The sequence below is a fragment of the Anoplophora glabripennis genome, unplaced genomic scaffold (genome assembly GCF_000390285.2).
Source record: "Anoplophora glabripennis isolate ALB-LARVAE unplaced genomic scaffold, Agla_2.0 scaffold90, whole genome shotgun sequence".
NCBI lineage: Eukaryota > Metazoa > Arthropoda > Insecta > Coleoptera > Cerambycidae > Anoplophora > Anoplophora glabripennis.
Window position 1 is genome coordinate 541,640 of NW_019416260.1, and position 12,742 is coordinate 554,381.

At 33.1% G+C, this 12,742-nt stretch overlaps 1 protein-coding gene across 1 annotated transcript; it reads right to left on the minus strand.

The window, feature by feature from the left end:
- Positions 1-6,988: 6,988 nt before the first annotated feature.
- Positions 6,989-11,184, minus strand: LOC108917978 (trypsin-1-like). The gene is made up of 4 exons (XM_018724810.1): positions 11,139-11,184; positions 8,087-8,378; positions 7,399-7,637; positions 6,989-7,366 (listed from the first exon to the last, which is right to left on the minus strand). Exons 1-4 carry the CDS (start codon positions 11,182-11,184, stop codon positions 7,095-7,097), a joined length of 849 nt encoding a protein of 282 aa, XP_018580326.1. The 3' UTR covers positions 6,989-7,094.
- Between the last annotated feature and the right edge of the window lie 1,558 nt (positions 11,185-12,742).

Here is a 12,742-nt window from a genome sequence, read left to right on the forward strand (position 1 = left end):
TGATATCAGTTTATCATAAAGCTTTCAAAATCCAGAACGTGTAACAAACAACAAGAGTGTGAACAGAATCCAAGCACGTAGCCCTGCAGGGAGGCTATAGGTAAGAATTCTTACCTGCTTGTGTCGCTACCACCAAAAATGTACCCCCTGGGAACCCTAAGGTATACACCGTGTCCACCTAGTGCGCGTAAGTCCAATATCTAGGTTAATAAAAGATATAACTTAATTTTGTTTTCTACAGAGTTGCCTACTTTCCCGACCTGCACAAAATGAAAATATATTTGCATATACAGGGTGTTCAGTTTTTCCTGGGCAGGTACCAACTTAATTTTTTTAAATGGAAATCTATATTTTTTATGGCATTATCGAATTCTACGTGAAAAATTAACGGGACTTTGTGTTATAATCCCTATTAAAATATTGATAGTTTTCGAGATAATCGACTTTTCATTTTTTTTTTCTCATGTTTTGTCACTTCTAGTAGTTGACATAATTATGATTGTATGACAGCTAGAAATATTTTTTTTTTTCAGGAACTGTAGAGTGAAGATGGCTCTTTCAAATAACGTGCCAAAAGTTGACCTGCGATATACAGGGGGCAAAAAAAATCGTGCCAAACCTGATAATTTAAAATTTGAAATATTTCGAATTTTTCAAATAGAACACCCTGTGTTTTATGATTTCATTCGATGCCTTTCTGTAGACCCTACAATTTTTTAATAGCTTTCCCTATACCTAAGTTGCGTAGTTTTTGCAAAAAACCCATTTTATGTAAAATACCGGATTTGCGCTCGTGCCTTTGTCGGGAAAAATATTGTAAGGGTATTTATTTTAAGTTAGCTTGCGACTATGAGTATTCTTTTTTCAAAATTCTATTCATCAAAATTTTTTAATCTCCAATTTCACTAATAACTTTCCTAACTACGGTAACAGTGCTTGATTTTCAATATGATACGGATGAAACTTCTTTTTCAATATTTTATTTGTCAAGCTTTTGAAAACTCCAAGGTTACTACTAATTTCCTGGTACTAATATTTGGATTTTCAACAGCAGACGCCACAACTTTAAACTAAATATTATTGTTGTTACTTTCATGTCTCCTGGTAGTTGTCTCATAATTCGCATTTGCTGTTCATTCAAACCTTTCCTTCACATTTTCAATACAGTGGAAATCTCTGTAAATTTGGATTATTTGCTTTGCAAATACGTGCTGCTAGCAAACATTTCCCATATTTTGCTAATTCTTAATCACTTGTAGCGATGTTATGGTTTTTTGATTTTATTTGCAAATAAATGGTAACTTTCCATAAAGACTTATTTATTAAACTCAAATATCTAAATTTTTAGTTTATTAATTATTATTTTAAATAGTGTAGCTAGACACCTAATAAATTTAATAACAATAAATACCCTTACAATATTTTTCCCAAAAAAAGAACGGGCGCAAATCCGGTATTTTACATAAAAATGTTTTTTTTTGCAAAAACTACGCAACTTAGGTATAGGGAAAGCTATTAAAAAATTGTAGGGTCTACAGAAAGGCATCTAATGAAATCATAAAACACAGGGTGTTCTATTTGAAAAAGTCGAGATTTTTCAAATTTTAAATTATCAAGTTTGGCACGATTTTTTTTTGCTCCCTGTATATGGCAGGTGAACTTTTGATACGTTTTTTGAAAGAGCCATCTTCACTCTACACTTCCTGAAAAAAAAAAAAATTTCTAGCTGTCATACAATCATAATTATGTCAACTACTAGAAGTGAAAAAAATGTAAAGTCGATTATTTCGAAAACTATCAATATTTTAATAGGGATCATAACACAAAGTTTCGTTAATTTTTCACGTAAAATTCGATAATGCCATAAAAATATAGGTTTCCATTTAAAAAAATTAAGTTGGTACCTGCCCAGGAAAATCTGAACACTCTGTATGTGCAAATATATTTTCATTTTGTGCAGCTCGGGAAAGTAGGCAACTCTGTAGAAAAAAAAGTAAGTTATATCTTTTATTAACCTAGATATTGGACTTACGCGCACTAGGTGGACACGGTGTATACTTTTTTGACTGCTCACGAAAATCTATACGACCTGTCCGAAAATTAGTAATTTTATGTTGTAGGCAATTAAATTACTTACAATTTAAGGTATCTAAATACATATTTCACCAATTTTATGCAAAAAGAGCAAATTCACGAGCAGCTTTTGCCTGAAAAGTGAAAGAACACGTAATTTAGCCACTTATTTGCAATTTGCCAACTTAGCGTCACTTGTTTTCGAGTGACTTTTTTTATATTATCGTTCTACATATAGACCAGGCAATAAAGAACGATTTACCCCCAAATACCTAGATTTTCGCGGTTCGGTCCGATTTTAATGCGGTTTTTTGCATTTTGTTCAGAAAGACCGTCGGAAAAAAGTCCCGCCTTTTTTATTATCCGGAAGTGGCGGAAATGCTTCACGGGTGCATAAAGTGCATCTAGAAGTGCATCACATCCGAGAAACTTGCCAAAGTGCACGAAATACCGCAAAAATTGGTACTCGGGGGTTTTGGGGGGCGCAGAATTCGAATATGCATATTTCCAGTCCACCCGACCCCCTGGGGGGCGACTTCCGGCCGCCTGGGGGACGCGGGGGGCACGTGGATTGCAAGATTCTCCGAATGACTGAAAAAATGGATCTCGGGGGTTTTCGCGTGTGCTGATTCCGAATCTGAGGGTGAAAAATATCCCTTGTGCTCGTGGAGGAAGAGGATGAGGAGGAAGATAATTTTGATTGGTATTTATAGTTGTTTATTATAGTTGTTTGATAAATGAGCCCGTGTGACAATTAATACAGAAGGAACGTGCATTGAATATATTTTAAAACAATAAATATACTTTTATACTTTAGAACAATAAATATATTTAAAAAAAGTGTCTGGCTTATCCTTTCTTTTTCCAACAGAACTTTTTAGATTGAGTTTCGTCCCATAATTTTCTATTAATTTATATTTATCTTTCTTAGAAGATTAACGCCCTTCCCCAAAATAATCAGAAATAGTCATCGGACGCATTTGGCAGTGTTAGATTCGGAATCAGCACCGGCAAAAACCCCCGAGATCCATTTTTCCAGTCATTTCGGGAGCTTTAGATTTCATACCCCCCCCCTTCCCCCCACCGCCCTCTCCACGAGCACAGGGGATATTTTTCACCCTCAGATTCGGAATCAGCAACCGCGAAAACCCCCGAGATACATTTTCCCAGTCATTTCGAGAACTTTAGATTTCAACCCCCCCCCCCCACCTCCACGAGCACAGGGGATATTTTTCACCCTCGAATTCGGAATCAGCACCCGCGAAAACCCCCGAGATACATTTTTCCAGTCATTCGAAGAACCTTGCAATCCACGTGCCCCCCGCGCCCCCCAGGCGGCCGGAAGTCGCCCCCCGTGGGGTCGGGTGGACTGGATATACGCATATTCAAATTCTGCGCCTCCCAAAACCCCCGAGTACCAATTTTTGCGGTATTTCGTGCACTTTGGCAAGTTTCTCGGATGCGATGCACTTCTAGATGCACTTGATGCACCCGCGATGCATTTCCGCCACTTCCGGATAATAAAAAAGGCGGGACTTTTTTCCGACGGTCTTTCTGAACAAAATACAAAAAACCGCATTAAAATCGGACCGGACCGCGAAAATCTAGACATTTTTCTCTTTAATACCCTTCCCCGTCATAAAGTGCCATAAAATGTCTCATGTGACAAAATCAAAATCATCAAGAAAAATTTAATTCAGTTTGGTAATAATATCAAACAATTAACATGGCTTTCTTTGATTCGAGTACTTACCCAAGGTGATGCCAATGAGAGTTGGAACACAGTAGCAATTCCATTTTGAACTACCTGCGAGAGTATGTGTGTTTTCTTTTTTATCATCATTTAAAAGGAAGTTAGGAATTAAGTAATCTAGTAACTTTACATTTTTAATTGACAATTTCACAGGTAGCTTAAAATGTGGCGGAATTTTGTGATTATCCGCAGATAAAATATAGTTTAAATGACAATTTTGGTACTACACGTTTAAATGTTAATGCAAATATTCAGGGGCGTAATTAACTGCATATTCAAGGCAAGCTCCACCACAACCGCCTAGATTAGCAAGTCCTAAACGCAACACGTCGCTTCATTAGTGACAGAAGTATTATTGATGAAGCAATGAATCTTTAACGATATGGATTTACGAATTAAAAGCTCAGTGAGATTAAATAAATACGAAATGTATATCGTCCCGTAACTGAAGCAGATGTTGTTATGAACAAAAAAACCTAGTTTAGTCTTTTGAATTCAACTTTAGAAATGTATGTTCCTATTTTGGCGGAGATGCCAATCAAAACTAAGCCGTTTGTCGCACCCCGTTTATGTTTTTTTATGTAAAACGAAGTTTTAAATTATGTGACGTTATACTTCGTTTGTTCGTCAAGGGCAAAGTACGTTTGCCACTATGACGCCTGAGCAGAAGTACAACAATAATAGTAAAGTTGCTCTGGACTGACGTGCGACTGGTAGGGTTGAAAATAAATCGTGATTAGTTATGACTTGCGTTGCAACTTGCAACTTATAGAACGGAATAAGGGGGATGACAACAATAACAACAACCGACAATGTGAGGTTGCATAATTTTATGTTTTATGAATTGTTTTGAATAACGGCTTCTTTATATAATATTGTTTCATCTTCAAAACGTTTTTCAAGTCGGATTAGCACCTCAGCTAATATCTAATATCGGTGACGGATAGAATTAAGTCAGGATTGATTCGATTTTTTTACCTTGTTAGATTAGCCGTTGTTATCAGGTGAATTTCCACTACAACTAGTCGGTACCAGATTTTGATTAGTCGCTGTACAAAAGTGAGACCTTACTATGATTTTAGTTTTAGATTATATACAGGATGTAACTTTAACTATAATTAGTAATTTTTTCTAAATAGATGAAAGTTATTTATGTTTTTCAAATGTTGAGGTAAATGGTTAAATAACCTCCCCATGGAAATATCATCGATATCGTACTTTTTTGTAGAGGGACTTTGCACATGATAAAAATGTTAAAAAGTACAGCTAATTTAGGTCTATTTTTTTATAAATGTAAAAGCGCAATGCTCTTTATATAATAAAATTTGATTACTGGATATTAAATAACCGTATTTCTTAAATAAATAGGCTATTGATAAAAAATAAAAATATTGGTTAAAATAATTATTTAAAAAAAGTAACTTTAAGTTTCATTTATAACAATTGTTATAATTTGTTATAAAATATTGGATGCAAATTTAATTTAATATTATTGTACTTTTTTATTATAATAAAGAGTAATTCAATTTTTTATGAAGATTCCAATACATTTTTTCAAATATTCTCATTCAAAAGTTTTCTTGAAAAATATTTTCCTTCAGGCAAGAGAATTTCATGTTGTTGTTAATTGGGTTGTTTCCATAATTCAGAATTTTGTTCAAATAAGAATTTTTATAAAGTAAGTAGTATATAAAACATAGACATCACATTAATTGGTATTGTATATACTGTTTTACTAAATTGTATGTCTTTTAAAATGGTCAAAAATTTTAAAATTTAAATCTGATTCGAAACGTGATCTTATTGGTTAAGGTAGTAATAGGACGGGCTAAGTAATGTTGGTTGCGGTAATTTGTCACTGCGACTGTCTAGGCCAGGAAAATAAGCTGTGAAATTACCATTTCGCGACTTTTTGTTTCGGCAAGCTGAATTTATCACTATAGATGCTAAATATTATGTACAATAACATATTAGTTTCCACAGTCGTAAAAATGGGGGGAAGATTGTTTACAGGCTGGTTAATTGTATAATTTTTACGTAAATTCACGTTTTTCTCTTATAACTTTTTTCCGTTCATTTGCACGAGAAAACAGTGTATTACTTTTTTTTCGTCTTCAAAAGACCTACAAAACTAGCCCTCGAGCGTCAAAAAATATTGATTAGATCAAAAGTTATAAACAGAAGAAGTTTATGTATGACTTTTGAATTAAACATTTATAAATTGCATTATTATTACCAGAACGTTTTGGCATCGCATCTTCTCATTTCTTATCACTGTCTAATAACTCACACGAAATCTGGAATCGGTAAGTTGAATAGTTTACAAGTTATGACCTTATAAACGAATTAACTAATTATTAGTCTGGTCGATCCCGAGGACCTTCCTCAATCGTACTGATTTTTTTCATAGTAGATTTCATAATAATACATTGAAATCTATCATTTTTTTTAATTTCGAATTTGCAACCTGGATTTTTTTTTATTTTTTAGCCTTAGTTGCAAAATGAAATATACGACGCACGAGCTTGATATAGTTATATATCGTTACATATATACATATATAGTTACATACATAGTACATAGTTACATATATAGTTACATATTCGGAAAGCTTATGAAAAGAGCTTTAAGTTAAAAAAAAATCGTCAAGATTCGTTGAACAACAACAGACTCTATGCACCCCTTTCAGTTTTTTTATTGTAGCTCGAAAACGAAGCAAAATTTCGCTATAGTTCATAGGAAAAATTTTGTAGAGAATTGGCTTATTTAAAAAATGTAAAATGAAAATTTTGTGCAAAAAAACCGTTAATAAACAATTTTAAAGAAAACAAAAAATAAGATTTTTTGATTTCTTTACTTTTTTAATAAAATAATTTAGTAAAAACTTAAAAATTTAAGTACAATAAAGTTTATTAATAATGTATATAGTGTGTGTCCACGGATGGAGTTGACAAGAGGAGAAACTCTTCTATTTTTGACTTTATCGAAAAATGTCACTCTTTATAAAAAGTTCTGCACCTCGATAAAATAAGACTGTCATACTACCATCTTAGATTAGATATACAGGGTGCTCATAAATTAAAAAAAAAAACACGAAAATACTCATGAGAGAAGAACCATTATTTATTATTTTACACAACATTTTTATACAATAAATCTGTTTTTAACCTCAAATAATGTCCTAATACAAATTTTAAAATCAAAATTTCAACTTTTGAGGTACATATAGAGTAACAAATTAAACAGAAAATAAATGAAGTAAACATGCTTAATTCTCCTCCTCAAAGGAATAACTTCTAATCCAGTCAGCGTAGAAGCTGATTTTGTTGTAGACAGATGGTGCTCCTGGTCTACCACATGGATTGGCTGTCCAAGTCGCGATACCGATCAGTGTTTCTCCACGGACATCAGCCAGTGGAGTACCAGAATCTCCAGCGCAAATGGAGACTCCTCCAGTCAATGGTCCCGTACAAATATTGGCTTCGAAGTCCAGGGGACTTTCCCTACCTCCTAATATTTCATCAAAGGCGTCTCTGCATTCTGAAAAAAGATTGGTTAGGGTTTTCTTTAGACATCGAAAGGTATTTTGAACTTACCGTCAGGCTCAAGGATGGGTACCTCAGTGAATTGAAGGGTATCGGGCATAATGGGTACGTCAGTTCCAGTGAGGGATCCCCATCCTGACAGAAATCCGTTGCGCTCTATGATTTCGTCTTCTGGGTCGGGGAGATTTATCGGTTGTACCATGTCGTTGAAGATGAGCGGATCAGACAACTTGAAGATCGCGATATCGTGGGGGGCGGCGTTTTCACTGGAAAGGAAATAGGTTTTAGATCTGTTCCTGCCTGGTTAAATCATTAAATCAACACCTCGTTTAACAACTAACATCAAATGACTAGTAACAGTTTAAACTGAAACAGATTCATATTGAAATTCAAAACTGCTATAAATTTTATGAAGAAGCTGTGGCACTATAAGTGTCAGTTTATTAATTTTTTTATTTTAAACTATTATTTATCGATTACTTCAATAGTGACGTAATATGATCTTCTGTCAATCCATTTTTAACTCATTTTAGTTACGCAGGAAGAAAATTGTTCGTTGCAATGCACACTTCCGTCTCCAGTTTTAAGAATTGCAGATTCATCTTCTTAGAAACGATTGTTAATTGTGAACTGAGGGGTTTAGATCGTGTCGAATTGAGTTCGAAGACTTTTTCGTACAATTCGCGTCCACAAGAAGAGATAAAAACAAACTTACCCTGTGTATCCGCTGTGGATGATCGCGTAGTCGACGCGGGCCGCATGTCTCTCTGGGTTGTCGTCGCGGAGGTCGACGACGCCGACTAAAATCTCGTATCTGGCAATATCGGGAGCTTGGGTGATACAGTGAGCAGCTGTCAGGACCGCTAGTTCGCTGATGATGGCGCCACCGCAGGCATGCGAACAGACATCCTGGATGCACAACTGGACTGAGGCCTGGTAAGGGAACTGGCCCGGCTCGGCTTCGTCACCTCCTGCGATTCGAACACTGGGAACATCTTTGGGAGCAGCTGGAAGAAAGTAATCAATATTTTGTGCTGGCGTATAAATTTATTTAAGGATAATTCAAGAAAATTTTATCCTTCAGGGATATTATCTTTCTGAAAACGGTGATAAATTTACCAATATTAAAATTTAACTTATTACCGCAGCAAATGTAAACAAGCAAATTCAGATGTTCGAAAATGGTACGACGCGCATAATAGACCGTGCATCATTTTCAATCTGCAAAAACCCTCCACAATTCACCAGTTTGAAAATATTAACAAATATTTCTTACAGTGTGGTTTAAGATGCTATGGATTCACCAAAAAAGTAAATAAATACGTAATCTGTATATTTATATTTGAAAAATATAGGCATACCTACTTGTTATTTGAGATATGTTTTAAGAACAAAATGAGTAGAGTAAGTTGGAGAGTTCTAATCCTTTTCTCACCCACTTTTACCGCCCTCCCCCCACCTTTTTCGTCGCCTCTCCCATTTTTGCCCAAGCGGATCAGTCAGAGAGCAGAGAGTTCTAAATCACCCAATCAGAGAGCGGAGAAGTCTAAACGACTCAATCAAACGACGGAGAATTCTAAACCACCTAAACAGAGGATGCAAAGATATTTGCAATAAATTTCAAAAATGTTTTCTAACTATTCAGAAAATACATTATGAAATAGTTTCCACAAAAAAGCATTTCCGACCGTATTATTTGCACATGAAAGTTCATCGTCGAATTATGTAGATTATCCTATTGCTTTTAGCAAAAATATATACTAAAATTATTAATTTGAAAAATTGATTATAGTTTTATTACTATTTCGCTATCTTATTCTAATCATCTTAAGTGTTTCATTTGCGTTGTCAGTAGCAAAGTGGTATGTTATAAATTGCAGACAGTTTTGGTACCACTTTAAGGCGATAAGTTATTTGTAGGATGCGCTTGCGTTTACTGGTGTTCTATAACATTAACGCTATTCTTAAATAAAGGGTACTAAGTAGTGCTGGTTTCTACCTTAGATCTTAGGGATTTCTTAACGCTAAGAAAAGAGTAACTTAGGCTAGATAACCCTTTTGTTTTCCAGGGAATCTTTATTCTTCTTGATTGTTTAAACTTAGAGTGTCAAAAGCTCTGCTGTAAGCGTCCTTCATTTCCTATTTACGATTTTAATTGTTGGAAATCATTTCAAGATCTTATTCGTCCCCATTTTCTTTGCCTAATCTGCTCTTCCAAATTTTTTAACATTAATGCTTGCAGCAGCGGATTTTGTTTTTGTAGCAAACATCTATAAAATGTTTTTATTATCATGCACTTGTAATTCTTTAAATGTGTAGATACTTTTTTACGCTTACGCTTTTAGAGAATCCGTAGAAACGCAATCTATGAAATATTTGTATGATTTCCAAAGTGTAAATTTTTTGAATGCAGATCCCTGTAATACAACTGAGATTTATGCAATCTCTGCAGACCCAAAACGATGTGGAGTCTGTTATGCACGTTATACGATTCCTGCTAATCTGAATTTGCTTCAAACCAGAAATATATAATTTTACTACTTTTTTTAGGTTATGATTTTGTAGCTTCTATTGCGACTTGATTAAGTACTTTTAATTTTACCAAGAACGTGTACTGTTGTCAAAAGAGCAAAGAGAAGATTGTGCCTCTGTATTGTTGTTTGTTCATTTAGTACGTATAGTTGATAAAAGAAACACTACTGGAAAAAATTAAAGAAACAAATATATTTCATAAATTTATTTGTGATTTATATTTAAATCACTGTATCTCAGTGAAAAATGGTTGTGTCTATATAAAAAAATATGTATTTGAAGCTTGAAGTCTCTAGTTTCAAGATCATTTGACAAAAAATTTTTGTGAGCTATGAATTTCGAGAAATATTGTCAATTTTTTTTCTTTTTGGACTGCCCACGGACTCAGGAAATTTTTTCGAACTCAATAGAGGTCAGTTAGCTCGTTTATTCAGCTGCAATTTGCGTTTTGAAAGATTAGATCTTCGTACGACCATTACACTGACACAATGACACTTTTGTCTTTTATCATCGATATCTCAGTAACAAATTATTGGACAATAAATCCAAGGGCGGTTTTAAAAACTTGAGTACTTTCTCTACAAAGATGGTTTGCGAAGAATTTTTTTTATCCCTGACATTAATTTGAATAGTTCAAAATAGTTAAGTATTTTTACGGTTTTTTAGAAAATCTACCGCGAAATATTAATGAATAGACTAATGTTGAAAGAATTTTTTACAGCTCAACGTATCAACCCTGTATATTGACAAGTCGATCCATCTAACCGGTTTTCTCTTCCAAATGATCAAAGTTTTGGAAAAAATTAAAGGAACACGTTTTTTGCTCTTAAACATGCATAATATGCAATTCTTATCAAAGTGAAAAAGAAAAAATTTTCTCGATTTTTCCCGCTATTTTACATTAGATATAGTTTAAATTTAAGAAAGCTGATTAAATAAGCTAAGCGAACTCTACATTGATTGAGTTCGAAAACAATCAACGGCGTTTCAAAAATCTAAAAAATTTATGAAATACTTTGCTTAATTTCTGCAAATATTTTAATAAGCCATATTTTACAATCTTTCTACTAAATACCAAAAAACTAAATACTAAATAAAAAATAAAACTAAATATCAGAATAGTAATTAGAAATAATCATATTTTAAAATCCTGTTGTATCTAGAATTTGTGCTACGTTACCGTGAATATAGGTATATCATGTATTTTTATTCTTAGTAGAGAAAAAAGTGCTTACCATAGGCTCCAACAAGGAGAACCGACAACAATACTAAAGCAGACATCATCGTAACTGATACGGATTCGATTGCAACTATTCTTTTTATACAAAAATTTTCGTAAAGGGTACGTAATAGTTGGAATAGCAAAAATTCGATAAGATTATATTTTTTCTAGATATTAAAATCTTCATCCATTGGTCAAATGCCGGTTAAGTTGAAATAGTTTTAGGTATATTATAAAAATCGAAATGATAAATGATAAATTTCGATAGTTTAATAATAATGTCAATACCTAGATAATTTTGTTTGTATTGAAACTCTTAAATAGATTTATTTTCATATATTATTTACAATATTTAGAAAATTAACGGATGTGTGTAATGTAATGATTACTAAGTACAAAGAAGTATTCAGTTTTCCTTTAGGTGTCTTCTACAATGTCAGGTCAAAAATTTTGTTAAATTAAATATTTCCGACCAAATAAAAATGAAATACCAGTCAATTTAGACAATTCCAATGAACCATCATCTTCATTTATAGAAATAAGTCACCATGCTGCTAGCACTTCAAACATTTACCGGATGCGTACAAATTCTGTTATTACTAAATAAATATCTTCATATTTTTAACACTTAATTGTTATGTTACTACCAAAAAAAGGTCGATTTCCTAATAAGAAATAAAGCTTCTTTTCAAATCAATGCAGATATAGACCAGGGAAATAAGAATTTACCAGGACAAAAAATTATCCAAGTATCTGACAAGTGTTTTAGGTAATATTGACCTATAGGAAGAAATCCTACCATTTTCCTGCGTGAGATTCGTTGAAGTTTTTTATGTAGTAACAATTAAGTAAAAAAATGCAAATTTTCGCTATTTTTGCCTACCATTGCAAATGTTTATATCGGATGGAAAATATAAAGTTATCATTGCTTGAAACATAAATCAAGCTTTAAAATGGCGTTTTATAGAAGTTGATAAATTAATTTGTGCTTAGAAATTTGCAAAATAAGGGAAAAATAAAAATTGACAATAAGTCTTGTAAGAATCCACCTACAACTATGTTATATGCAAAAAGTTGGGTCTTGTGATACTTTATAAACCCTCCAAATTTCAGATCGATCCATCAAATAGTTTAAATTTTATTCAAATTGTTTATCCCAGAGACCATTATTTTGCAATAACAGTCAGAAAATAATGAAGATACAGCAATTCTACAGGTACCATAAGAAAGAAGAAGAGCTAAACTATCATTACGAATCAAAAAAGTGAAAAAAAATCGTCAAAAATAGTAACATTTTTGATTTATGAATAAATTGAATAACTTTTTCCCTATTGTTCGGAGATAAAATATTTTTTCATATTCGGAAAGCTGGCATTTTTAGACGAATTAAAAAAAATTGTCCTAAGTCAATTTGGGCCAAAGTTAGCTTTTTTTTAATTTTTTTTCTTCATTTCTTTTTTTCATTAATAAATAATTTTCATGTTGTAACTGTTGGACCAAACAAACGGATGTATCCCCACTTAGAAGATAGTACGAAATTACAAACTTTCACAGACTATTGATTTATATTAGAAACCAGCTTATATTAGGTTTGTACTAATTTTGTTAATAAATGTA